At 45.5% G+C, this 13,788-nt stretch overlaps 1 protein-coding gene across 3 annotated transcripts in view; it reads left to right on the top strand.

The window, feature by feature from the left end:
• LOC135901446 (mitochondrial intermediate peptidase) overlaps nt 1–10,956 on the top strand; it is a 59,845-nt gene extending 48,889 nt beyond the window's left edge. For all 3 annotated transcript variants that reach the window (XM_065431255.2, XM_065431256.1, XM_065431257.2), the window contains exons 13-15: nt 2,624–2,857; nt 9,469–9,664; nt 10,721–10,956. In XM_065431255.2, the coding sequence (XP_065287327.1) occupies nt 2,624–2,857; nt 9,469–9,664; nt 10,721–10,797 (507 nt within the window). In that variant the 3' untranslated portion in view covers nt 10,798–10,956. The remainder of the gene's footprint in view (nt 1–2,623; nt 2,858–9,468; nt 9,665–10,720) is intronic.
• The last annotated feature ends 2,832 nt before the right edge of the window (nt 10,957–13,788 follow it).

Genomic DNA, 13,788 nt, shown 5'->3' with positions numbered 1-13,788 from the left:
ATCAGAGAGGTTGTGGGCTACAAAGAAAAGTTAAAAACTTCGCGGCTTTATTTGAACAGCTGCGAGGAACCCAGCTGCAGATCCACCCGCCGTCCATTTCTCTTCCTTCTGGCCTATCTTCGCGCCAGCTCATGTGGTTGGCCAGGGCCGTGCCAGCAGAAGAAGAAGAAAGATGTGCCACAAGGCTAATTGAAGGGTGGCACATGCCTAGCTTCACATACCCAGTAACACAACTAGGCTTGAAGAGGGCTAACTGATGTCACTGAAGTGCACCACATACACAGTGGCACAGGCTCATTCACCAAAGTTGGCCTCAAAGATATTACTCTAAGAGCAACACATACCCAGTGGGCCCAATTGTCGTCAGGTTGATCGATGAGTGGAACAGACCGGGTGGCATATATGCTACCCAGTGTTCGAAGTTGCCATCAAAAAGGTTCGTTGAACAGTGGCACATATCCCGCACCACATATCCGGTGACCCAAAATTGGTGGGAAAACGGTTAGAGACACAGATGGACCCTCTGACAGCCCCGAAAAAGTGGGGAGAGTTCCCTAAGAATGAATGTTAATCGCATTAAAAATATATCAACGAGAAATAAAATTTAGGTGCAGCGCTGCTCTGATTGCTTTCATTTGTGTGGAATGCGCTGTGAACGTGCCATGCAGTTTTTGCCCATCTACTGGCTTGTTGCCACAATATTATAAGTTCTTTATAACTGAACCAACCAAAGTGCCTGCTTGTTATACTGTGGCATTAAGCCACAGCCAAGTTCAAAAGCATTCGGTTTGTCTTTTGTACAATTTTTAACACCACATTAGTGCATGTTAGCGCATTTCTTACACTGTACTTTTTGTATATGTATTCACATATGTATTCGAACTATTGTATAATCTTTGAGTGTACTCTCCCCCCTTACACGATGCCTCTAGGGGCCTGTAAGGTATATTTAAATAAAAATAAATAAATAAATAAATAACAATGTTGGTAAAATCGGCAGTCTGCTTCATAATATTGAAATTCGACCATTTATTTATTTATTTATTTATTTATTTATTTATTTATTTATTTATTTATTTATATTCAATGCCTCAGAGACCCCAATTAAGAGCTTTTACATGAGGGGTGGGCACAATTATTTGTGGAAGATGTTTTCAATGACTTCTTTGAATTTGGCAGTGATGGAGTGGTGCACAGCATCGCTGGGAAGACCTTTCTAATCCATTGAAGTCCGCAAGAAAAAGGATGACTGGTATGCGGAAGTATCCGCTAAAGGAGGGTATACTGACTTTAAATTGTTGAGGCAATTTGAAGGACGATGAGCTAGAGTATGGCAGGGGTTCTTAGTGCTGCGTGATAAAATTGATGAAAAAGGCAAAGACAAGCTACACTGTGACACTTTGAATGATCAGGAAAGTTAGCATGTGATTTCATGGCAGTAACGCTTGAATGAGAGGAATATTCAGAGAAGATGAATCAAATAGTGCTGTTTTGAGCTGATTTTAATGTGTTTATGGGGTTATCTTGGTGAGGGTCTTAAGCTGCACATGCGTACTCCAGTTTAGGCTGTATTAAAGTTTGACAAGCTAGTAGTCTCATTGTGGAAGGGGGATAAATGGAGATTACATCATAGAAAACAGAGTGCATGGTTAGCTTTGTTAGTTAAACATGTTGTTTGAAGAGACCACCTAAGAATTGAGGGGAAGTTTATGCGCAAGTTTTTTTAACAGCGTGTGTTATAAATCTGATGGTCATAAATGAAATACTGTGATGTTGTGTAAGACTGACGCCTATGATATAGAACTAGCAATGTTTTCTTAGCATTTAATGACGTGAGCCATGTGTTAGACCAATTATTCCACTGAGTGAAGATCACATTTAAGGGCTATAATGTCGGCGAGGTTATTAATCGAGTGATAAATTACACAATCTGCAAATAGCTGCATATCAGAGAAAACGTATATGGTAGATCGTTAGTGTATATTAAAAATAAATGTGCGTGAAGAACGGTGCCCTGCGGCACTTCAGGTACAACTGAAGTAATGGCATGCAGAGGGTTCACATCGGAGTCCACGTCATCTTTAGTAACGAGATTCATAGCGGCAGGACATTGTGCTCTTGAGCAATTGCGTTTATGGGGTGTTTGACTTCAAAGTTTCCATGTCACATTTCATTCCCTGAATGTACCACAGTGTAGCATAAAGATAGTAAACATGTGAGATATATTAGCCACAGGCACATTGTTCTGTCTTCTCTTCTGTCTGTTCTGTGTGCTCTATTTGCAGTACACTGCATGCAATGAATTACGACTAAACCAACTGGCTGGACAAGCCAAACTTTGTCATTTTGTTCTGTTAGGCAGACAGGGGAAGGCAAATGCACTTGTCTCGGCATTGCCTCTTCTTCTCTTAAACCCACATTCTAAATGCTGGGTGTGTGGTGTAAAACACCTCTGCCAGGTGGAGCAGATGCAGAACGCTTTCATTTTGTGCATTCAACTTTGATTTTTAAAAAAAAAGGATTCAGGAAGTCATGCTGTCAAATCGGGTTGCAGTGTTTCTGCTTGATGGTGCCGCATTGAAGCATGGGTTGCCCTGGCGTTCTCTGCTGCGGGTTGGTGCAGGTGGTGTCGACGTTTGCCCGCCACTACCAGACGGGCGAACCCATGCCCTACAACATGGCGTTGTCTCTGCGGCAGATGCGCTACCACTTTGCGGCCAGCGAGACGCAGCTGCAGGTGTTCTACGCATTGCTTGATCAGCGATACCATGTGCGTCACCCTCTGGGAAAGAGCACCACAGAGGTCCTAGCGGAGCTGCAAGGGCTGCACTATGGAGTTCCTTACGTGCCCAACACGGTGAGCACTTACTGCAAGTGCACAAAAGAGCTGCAGTGCTTTTCTCCAAACGTACAGTGCAGTCCACTCTTAAAGAGAACACCCAGTTCAAACTTAGTCATCGATTGCAGCTAATGTTGAGTGCAAGAGTCACCACTGGAAGTGACGTTGCTGCAGTCACTTGCACATCAAAAGTGGAATCGCTTCACTGCAACAGGAGCGCTTGCAGAGATTTTATCCCGCAATTTAGGAGGGTTATATAACTTTCGTGTATCATGGTGCCCTTTGTCATTAAATAGTATTGACTTTCATATTAGAACAGAAAAAAAAAATGTGTGCGGCCTTCTAAATGTTTTTAGTATGCTCATGGTGGAATATATCCACCAAAGGCTGAGATTGGCTGAGGTGGGGCTTCACGGCAGCATGCGAGGCACTGCCGTGAAGCTACACGTCAAGTGAAGGTTCTTCACCATTCAAAGTTCCATTGTCTCCTAGGGAACCTCACCCTCTCCCCACCCCTGTGTGAAGCCCCCTTCTCCCCTCCTCCATAGTCGGCCATTCTCCTGCTCTTTATAGCTCGCCATCTTGCATTTAGTAGTTAGCAACTAGTGCGCGTGGCTCAGGCAAGCTAGAACTCTGATCAGGATGAGCTGCACTCAACGGCCGTCTTCAGCATAAGCTGAAGGTTATCAGCATCGTCAAAGAGGGGGAGAACAGGTTCGCTGGTCAAAGATATGTGGAAGACTCGTGCATCTGCGAATGGAGGCTGTTTTCACTTTGATTTGATCGTTGTTGTGCCCAGTTTTGTCCGTGAGTTATACGTGCATTTTTTTTTTTCTCGAGCTGTTGTAATTGGACATGCGAGTTATACACGGTGGCGGCTTGTACACAGAAAAATGCGGGGACATACTTTTGGCAAATATGCTTCAACGTGTTAGAGCTTTCCACAAAGCAAAGTATTACTGTGACCGAGAATGAAGACAGCAACTAAAGGTCGGCACTTCCCGGTAGGGTGGAGAAATGTGTGGCATCGTAAAGGTGAGTATGGTAGCGCAATTCAAAGATGGGACAAAAGAAGACACGAAGGGACACAAACAGTGCTTCTTTTCTCCCGTCTTTGAATCGCGCTACCATACTCCCCTTGAAGATGCATTAGCAACAAGCCCACATTGCAACCCTCGTGAATCGTAAAGGTGTTTATGAAGTTGAAAAATCAGGCGCTAATTCGGCTTTGCATGTGAATGCTATACGTCACATTCAATATCTGCCAGTTTGTTCTGCGAAATATAAGCTTTGTTAGCAGAGGCAATGTTGCGCAATATGCGCATTACTTTTTGACAACCATTTATGACATTTCTTTATCAGATTGTGTTTGACTAAGTGCAGAACTTGTAGGCTTGTGCAAACATCAGTTTTTTTGGTTCGAAGTGAAGTCGAAGCTCATAGTTACTAGTGTCAAATAATTTTGAAGCAAAGAGTTTGAATAGTTATGCGATTTGCATGAAACCTTGTTGAAAAATCTGAAAGAAAAAAAAAGCTTTTTTACTTGTAAAGAAGGAAACAAATGCATCTCTAGAATCTGTTTATTTTCTAAGTGCTGTTACTCAGATATTTTCATGAAAAGTGCAAATGCAACATTTGTTAGAATGCCCACAGCACAGAAAAGCAGCGCATTCAAATTCATTTGAATGCTTTTGCTCACTGTTGTGCTTCAGTCTACTTGTAATTTCATGATGGGCAAGGCCACAGGAACGTTTCGAATTTGCCCATTGCGCGTTATTGCAAAACACGACCTTGACTGCGAAATGCCGGCAGTTTAGGCTGCTGTTTTCCTCTGCACGCAAGCTTAATCCATTCCGTCCAGTAAGTGCAGAGATTGAATAGGCACACTCACCGCTTCTGCAGCTCTCAGTCTAGCTCGTGTGCATGATCTGATCTCAGGCCCGATCATCGACGAGCAGCAAACTTTCCACGACAGTTTGCCTCCCACTGCCATGCCTGCCTTGGCTGTTAGGCCTAGCTAGCACTGCTTTGGCAGGTGTTAACGATCTAAGTTACAATTTTGTACCGATTCGATGCACACCTATTTGCAACTACTCGAGTACTTGCTGTTCGTGCACTTGATTTCGAGTACCTGCTCATTGCTCATTGCAAGCACTCGATCCAAAAGTGGCATAAGCAAAATACACTGTGAAATGCCATCTGTGTGAAACTTCGAGTCACCTTTAACTTTATTTCCTTTTTAGAGAACTGCCTGCATGAATTGCATCCGACTTAGATTGGTGCCTTTAGAACCTTCTGTCAAAATAAACATTTTAAGGGATGGCATACAGGTGTCATGATTCTTTTCTTTGATATTGTTCTAGTCAGTGGGCACACAGCCCGGGTGTATCGAAAAAGAAGAAGCTTCTTTGCTGTCTTGGCTAAGGAATAGGTCTTGATTGGGCAACTTGTACCTGAAGGGCAAACTTTGAGCTGGTTCACCCATATGAGAAGAAAAGATCAAAGATTATGCACTTGGTACATCATCTTTTCATTATCAATGCATCATTGATAGTACTGTTGGGTGATCACCATCAAGATGGGTTGACATCAGATGTCTGTATTGCAATACTGCTAGTTTCTGACTGCCATATTGTTTTGCTCTGCAGGATTAAAGCAGTGTGTAAAAAAAAAAAGAGGCATAATAAAAGAAGTCACACAGATCCTTTTGACATACAGACTTTTTATGGGCATTGAGCATCTCGGATGCATTCCCTTGTTTGGCAAGTGCTTTGGTGAGGGGGCCAGCGAACTAATTGAAGAAATAAATTAAATATGTTTGATAGACAGGCTTGGCAAGCAGTGTGTTGGCACACCTATATCCTTTATTGGCGCACATAAGGCCTTTCTGCATATATAGTGTAAATATATAGTGCATGCAAAGTGTAAACTGAATGATTGTGAAAAAAAAAAAAATTATAGGGCCCCTCATCAGGTCTGGCCATCTTGAGCTGACAAGCGCAGAGCACACATTGAGCGATAACGATCGCGTCTGCAAAGTATTATACATTGCTACCCGCTGCGAAAAGACCTGAAATTTCAAACCGAATGCCGTTTTTCCTTCTCCTCGCTGCTGCTGCGCTTCAAGCCGGACGGTGACGTAGTCGTGTCCGCAGTGTGACGTCGCTCGGTGGTGACATGTGACTTCGAGAATTATTCAAGACATCTGTTATCTGTGCGATCTGTTGCTTGAATTGACGAATTGAAGTTTAGAGAAATAGTAAAACACACAAGCGGAATGTCTGCGTGAGATGTACTTCCGCTTTCGTCTGCTTGTTCCCACGGTCGTGCGGTCACGTACATAGGTACCGAAACTATGCCATTTTCTACCGGGCTGGACGGCAACCATCGGAATAAGCCAGGCTCAATTGGATATGATCGATGTGCCGAACAAACATGCTGATCGACGTGCGGCAAGGGGCGATAGTCACCCTGATTCTCTTCAACGTCGCGATGCTAGCGCTGACCAATGAGCTGCGGAAGATCCCGGACCTAGGTTATGCCCTTTACGCAGATGACATCACGTTCTGGGCCACCAAGGGCTCCCTACCGTGAAAAAAGGCGACCCTTCAGGAGGCCACGACGGCCGTGGAGAGATTTGCAGCAGCGAGCGGGTGGGTTGCGTGCCCGAGAAGTCCGAGGTGATCCGAGTGCAGAGAGGAGGAATCTACAAGTCCCCCGGCCCTATCAACCTCTGTCTAGAGGGCCAGAAGATAACGGAAAGCAATAAGACTAGGATTCTGGGTTTTTGGATCCAGAGCAACCTGAAAGCCTCCCACACCATCCAAGCCCTAAGGTCTGCCACCAACCACATCTCGTGGATTATCAAATGAATAACAAGAAGCCGCAAGGGCATGGCAGAAGAGGACATGCTTCGCCTCGTCCAGGCTCTGGTGATCAGCAGAGTAACGTATAGCATGCCGTATCACTACCACTCGCTAAACAAACGCGACCAAGGATAAGTCGATGCCATCATCAGAGGCGCATACAAAATGGCCCTGGGTCTCCCTGTCACCACCTCAAACGAGAAGTTAGCGGCCCTCAGGATCCATAAGACTACAGAACATGGCGGCAGGCAGAGCCATCTTCCACCGGACTGGAACGGCAACAACGTTCTGGGCCACCAAGGGCTCCCTACCGTGAAAAAAGGCGACCCTTCAGGAGGCCACGACGGCCGTGGAGAGATTTGCGGCAGCGAGCGGGTGGGTTGCGTGCCCGAGAAGTCCGAGGTGATCCGAGTGCAGAGAGGAGGAATCTACAAGTCCCCCGGCCCTATCAACCTCTGTCTAGAGGGCCAGAAGATAACGGAAAGCAATAAGACTAGGATTCTGGGTTTTTGGATCCAGAGCAACCTGAAAGCCTCCCACACCATCCAAGCCCTAAGGTCTGCCACCAACCACATCTCGTGGATTATCAAATGAATAACAAGAAGCCGCAAGGGCATGGCAGAAGAGGACATGCTTCGCCTCGTCCAGGCTCTGGTGATCAGCAGAGTAACGTATAGCATGCCGTATCACTACCACTCGCTAAACAAACGCGACCAAGGATAAGTCGATGCCATCATCAGAGGCGCATACAAAATGGCCCTGGGTCTCCCTGTCACCACCTCAAACGAGAAGTTAGCGGCCCTCAGGATCCATAAGACTACAGAACATGGCGGCAGGCAGAGCCATCTTCCACCGGACTGGAACGGCAACAGAGCTCTGTGCCCTCGATGGGCAACTCCTGCCTGATCACTCCTGCCTGAGGTCAGAGGCACAATCAAGGAGCACCCATTACCGAAGCACATGAGTCGTGAACTTCACGAAGGATGACGCAAGGCTCGTGTCGACAGACAGGGCTGACAATTCAAGGGTGACCCATACGTAACGCACGTGGACGTGGCGGCGTACTCTATAGCATGGCCTCTTTGCAGTAGCCGCCGTGAATGGGAGAGGCAACTCCTTGACCCTCGCGGCCTCCGTAAGGGCAGAGACCCCAGCTGCGGCTGAGACCATAGCCATGGCGCTGGTAATAAAGCAAGAAGACAGGGTAGGCAGGGAAGTTCATGTCATTACCGACTCGCAACAGGCCTGCCGTAACTTTACCAATGGACGAACACCGCTGCTGGCGACTCAGATTCCAGGCCCGAGGCTGCAAGAATCACATCAAATCACGTGGACGCCGGGCCACATGGGGCTGGAGGTGAACGAAAGTGTGAACGCCTTAGCTCGAGCACTAATCAACCGAGCGCGATGAAGCCAATCGTCCCATCAATCCCCACCCTTTACCTTCGTGCCCCTGCCATCCGATTACTGCGACCGACTAGAGATCCAGGGATTCAACTGCAGGATTTATCTTCCCCCTCACAGAAAGCTCAGCACTGAAGAGGCAGTAGCTCTCAGACTTATTCAGACCAACACATTCCCAAACCTACACAGATACAGCAAAATGTACCCACATACATATCGCGGCATCTGCCCCTGATGACACACACCCTACACACTTTCACATCTCGTGGGGGTGCGGGGGCAAACCTCTACACTTAAAGGCGCCTAGCACGTCATTTGAGCGGTGGGAGGTACAGCTGATCGGCGATACCCTGGCGGGACAAGAAGCTCTCGTCCAGCAAGTACGTCGAGCAGCCATGGTCAGTGGAGTCCTGGAATTAAAAGACCACCCATTCGACCTAAAGAGCAACGACCTCGATGGTCCAAATAAATGTTTTCTCTCTCTCTCTCTCTACCGTGCTCCATCGCGTGATCATGCTCATGCTCTGTCATGCTTGTTCTGCCTCAGTATTCATGTAGCACTGAATTATACCGCCAGTCATGTTTCCTCGTGCACAGCATGCAAAATTGTGTGCTTTGTGAATGAGACAACAGCTCGCGTGCGGTGCCGTCAGCGGAAAGGCGTAGCAGCGGGGAAAATAAGCGAGCAGAAAAAAAAAATGAAGGCATGGCCTGTGACGTATGCATCACGCGATCCTCAAGGTCTGGTATGGGAGAACGCAGGGAGGGAATTTTGCTTGCGAAGGCTAGACGGGGCGAGTGGAGAGCGTCTTGCTTGGCAGTGGAGTCCGCCTGCTGAAATCATGGGTTCGCAGCACTGAAGTATTTCTATCTCGGCTATTAATGAGCCGATTTGAAAACTTTTTTGTGGCAGAACGCTCCCCGTATAACCAAAATTTTCTGTGGGGCCTGGTGAGGGTCCCTTTAAGGCTTTCTCTCTATAAGTGTCTGTCTTTGGCAAAATAAGCTCATTAGGAGACAGTGCTTTGTGTCAATTTTCATAGTGTTTATTGTTTTACAGTTTTTGCACATCATGAAAGATCAAGTACCCAAATTTACGTTTTAGTGATCGAGCGCTATTGTCATGCTTCTACTGATCGCCGTAAGTATACACTGACTTGACATCTAGGATAAGAAGCAAACATTCACTAAAAGTGAGGGGTATCTTACTTGGTCGGTGGTTAGCTTGGTGCTAGATGGCTTATCGCATGCCTTGTGTATTTTGTCATCCTCTATGTCTTTCTCAAAAGCTTCAACACAGATTAATAGCATAGGTGGGCTTCTTCTAAAACAGTCACTTGCATGTCCCCTATTTGGCAGGCCTGGCAACTGCGGTTTGGCCACCTGGTGGGCTACGGGGCCAAGTACTACGCTTACCTCATGTCTCGGGCTGTTGCTGCATGGACCTGGCATGAGCTGTTTCGTGAAGACCCCTTTCGGCGTGCTGCGGGCGAGCGCTACCGCCGCGAGCTGCTCTCGCACGGCGGCGCAAAGCCCGCACACCAGCTAGTCAGCAGTAAGCACATCAGTCCCAGTTGTACCTTTCATTTTCTCATCCTGCAAGAGAATGGCTCTGCAACAATTTTTTTTTTTTTTTTGTGGTTGAAAGCACATCATGGTGGTTTCGGTTATCTGCTGTGGTGGTGGTGGCCAAATATAAAGACACTCGTATTGAGCATTCACTGGTTTTGTGTCAGCCTATTTTGAGGTCAACATGTAGTGTGTGCCTGATCACTACAATTTCGACATTTCATGTTTTTTACTTATGAAAAAAAAATGTGGTGGACATGATGCTTGCTAAGTGGGCATCATTTAGAAAAAAAATTTGTTGGCAGGTCATTTTGTGAAATCTGACTTGTAAGCAGAGCTGGAGTGCCAATTTTCGTGTTTGCTTTAAGGGTGGATTACACTGTGCATCAAGAACTCTGTTGAATCAAAGTTAACTTGGAGCCCTCTGCTAAACTGCCGTGGTTAGCCACATTCATAGTGATGTCTCAATGAGCAGAAGGTCACAGGTTCTGCACGAGATTGTGTGCTGAGCTCTTGCCAGAAATGTCCTTATTCCAGAAGCACGGTTTCTAGCATAACGCGAGTGCCACTCTGCGGCCAGCAATTCTGTAAATATAATCTTGCACTATATTTGCACATATATGGCAAATATTGTTGCAGTGATAGAAGCAGGAAAGAATTGATGTATGTTTTTCTGTACATCAAGTGGAAGACTGGAATGAGCACAGTTCTAGAATCCAGCATCTTTCTATTTAATTCGCTGCATTCGCCCTTTGGGAACCAAATGTTAATGTTCTTGTGTTTGAGACAAACCCACTAACTTGGAGGCATTCTAGTAAGCATGGGCAAGGATATATTTATTCTGTGCTTTTGTTGAGACAGCATTGATCTGTCTTTTAATGTACTGATTTCATGTAATTATCTGGTTCTGCTCATCCATTTGTTTTCTATCTGCTTGTGTCTTCATCCAGCTTTGACCAGTTATGGACAACAGGCTGTAGGGAACAGATTGAGCTGATTGGCAAGGCCAACATTTTGACTGTATGTACCTCATCTTTTTCAGGTTTCCTCTCCAAAGAAGTGACACCAGAAAACCTAGCAGCTGTCCTCATTGCAGACATTGACGCAGGCCTCACGTGAAGCCCCTTTACCTTTGTACAGCTTGCAGCAGAAGGCGGCATTATGGTGGCTCGAGTTTAACATCTGCTGTGCTTAGAGCTAGGAGTCACTCACCATTTTCATCAGTGATTTCAGTCCAGCATGTACAGTGAAGCATAAATTAGATATGTTCACACCTGCCTTGAGTTATTGATTCTCTGAGCTACTGCTTGAATGACCTCAATTATACTTACTTTTGTGTGCATAAGCTGTTCCTGCATATACTAATTCACTTCTCTTTCACCCATTTGGAAAGAAAAATATAAAGAAACACAGCACAGACTCTGCAGCCCTAGGTCGGTGACTGCTCTAAGTAGTCATTGACCAGTGTAGATGATCTCATTCAGCAACTTTCATAATTTATTGAGTCTGGTGCAACTGCCAGCACAAAGCAAATTTCGAGACCCAATTTTTTGTGTGATCAGTCATCACCATTTTCTCTGTTGCCTGTTAAGTGTGATGGTAAGATTTAGCCTGAATCTATAAATTGGCCATAATGCTTTACAGGAATACCAGGACGGAGCGTTGGACAGCAGTGTTGGCAGTGACATTTTGTAATGCTGCATTCTACCAGACCATACTGACCCGTTATTCCATTACCAAGTGTAGTGGACCAATGGCTATGGCATTCTGCAGCAGAGCACATTATCAGTTCAATTCCCAGCCACAGTGGCTGCATTTTGATAAGTTCTACATACAAAAAAAGCTTGTTTGGTGTGCATTATATGCATGTCACAGAGCCTCAGGTGACCAAAATGAATTTGGAGCACCCTATTGTGCTCTTCTCATAACTTCCATATACTGTAGACTTCCATTAATTCAACTCAGGTTAGTTCGATTTTTTATTGCGATAGCAATTATATGGACACACTAGGTACATTTCTGACATCGGCGTTGCCATGATGTTCTGCAAAAAGTCCAACAGCAATAACATTGTAGCTGCGCACCATGTGCTGTATTGTATCCGTGACTGAAAGCGTGCGAGGGTGAGCCGATGATGGCGCTCACCCTCGGGGAGGGAGTTCTGCTCTGGCAGCTACTGCGTATGGCGCGGCCGCACGGGCCCTGTCTTGAAATTGATCTGCAATGGGGACAGATGGCGCCGAGTGCTGATAGTTTCATGTGCGCTGTGTTTTCGCCGCTTAGTTCGCCTTGAAGCGAGAGGCAGCACTAAGGTCAATTCGTCCGCTGCTGCTGCCGCGCTTCCTCGCTCAAGCATTTTGACAGCGAGTTTCCACCGTCGTCGAGTGAAGTGTGTTCGTGTTTGCTTGAGCACACGTGACACCATGCTTGTTAATTTAGTTAGTGAGCGACTGTTTACCAGTGTACATGGCTGATAAAACTACTATCCTTACTTCGTATAGCTGTCTATGAATTTGCTATCGCAATAGATGCTTTGCCTTTTAGGAGAAACTGTGACTGTTTTGGTTCATTCGAACGCAGCCAGCTCCCATGCATTTTTGTGGGCCCAAATTTTTGTTATTTCGGTCCTAAAAGTAGCCTTTGCCAGATAATTCGAGCTTGACTGGTCAGTACACTCGTGCCCGACCCCTGTGGTGACTCCAATGGCTACCCCTTTAGTGGCAACGTCTTTCTCGGTGGAGCTTATCGGACAGTGACTGCACTGAGCAAACGTCATCCCCCATTGAAAACATCTACTTTTGACCTGCCATAGGAAGATTTTCAAGCAATAACTGTAGTTCACAATGACTGATTACGGTGTTTACCCGATACTAACATGCACCTTTCTTTTTCTTTTTTTTTAATGACGATTGGGCCGAAAACTGCCTGCGTAATCAGACAGAAAACTAAACCGCCTTCACGGCATTCTTGTGCTTCATCGCATAACAGGAGTGTAGCAAGGCAAAGGCGACTTTAAAAACTCATGCTGCGCCGCCATTGTGCATCACATATTAGACCCTTGACCATTTTTGTTGCGAAAACCTTGGGTGTGCATTAGATTTATACATAGTTTACGAGCTTAAATGTAATCTTAACTTTAGTTTTCTACTTTTAACACATCGAAAGTGGCATCGTGCTTGATTTGGGGGCCTATTAGAATCGGGAAAATACTTTCAAATGAATCAGCAGTGTGTTTTGGTATTCTTTCTGCATCATGTTAAATTCTATCAGTTTTGTCGGTCCCGTCAGGGTTGAATTAAAGGAAGTAAACTGTGTTCAAGTCATTGCATCATGTAAACTGCATGCTTTTATCTACTGGCATAAAGGTTTGCATACTGACACAAACTTAAGCGCAATACTTATACTCTACAAGAAGTGCTGTATGACAGAATAGCATTCATGTTATTGTGATTGAATGTTACCAAGTTCTAACCGGGTTGGTTTAAACTTACTCTAAAAAAAAAAGGCAGAAGTCACAATTTCACCCAACAAGCGAAACATTGATTGCGATAGCAAATTATTAAACAGCTAGACATAGTAAAGGTAGTCATTTTATCGGCTGCATAAACCACTGCAAACATTCGCTTACTAACTAAATTAACAAGCACGTTGTGTGCACAGACAAACACAAACACGTCTCGCTCGATAACTGCGAACACTTGCTGTCAGAACGCATGATGGAGAGTGGCAGTAGCGGTGAGTGAATTCCCCTTCATGCTGCCTCTTGCTTCAAGGGAAACTAGGCGTACTAGAACACAGTGCTCACGAAGCTATGAGCTAAATCTGGCTGGCTAGCCTTCGAATCCAGTGCAGATTGCCTCCAAGATAGGACGTGCCAGCCACACTCAGTCGCAGCAGCTGGACTAGAAGAGGAAATCCACACTAACCTATCCCCACAACACGGGCATGCAGAAAACGTGGGAGAAACCACTAAATCAGGTAAAGCATTAACAACTGTAACCTGCAAAATTGACCAAATTATTGGATGCGAACTATTGCAAAAGAAGGAGAAGTGAGAAACTTTTTGCCATAGACAGAGGTGCACTATTTCCAGCCCGCCCGGACTGACTG

Source organism: Dermacentor albipictus, chromosome 1, assembly GCF_038994185.2.
Source record: "Dermacentor albipictus isolate Rhodes 1998 colony chromosome 1, USDA_Dalb.pri_finalv2, whole genome shotgun sequence".
NCBI lineage: Eukaryota > Metazoa > Arthropoda > Arachnida > Ixodida > Ixodidae > Dermacentor > Dermacentor albipictus.
This window is presented reverse-complemented; position numbering and strand designations above follow the sequence as displayed.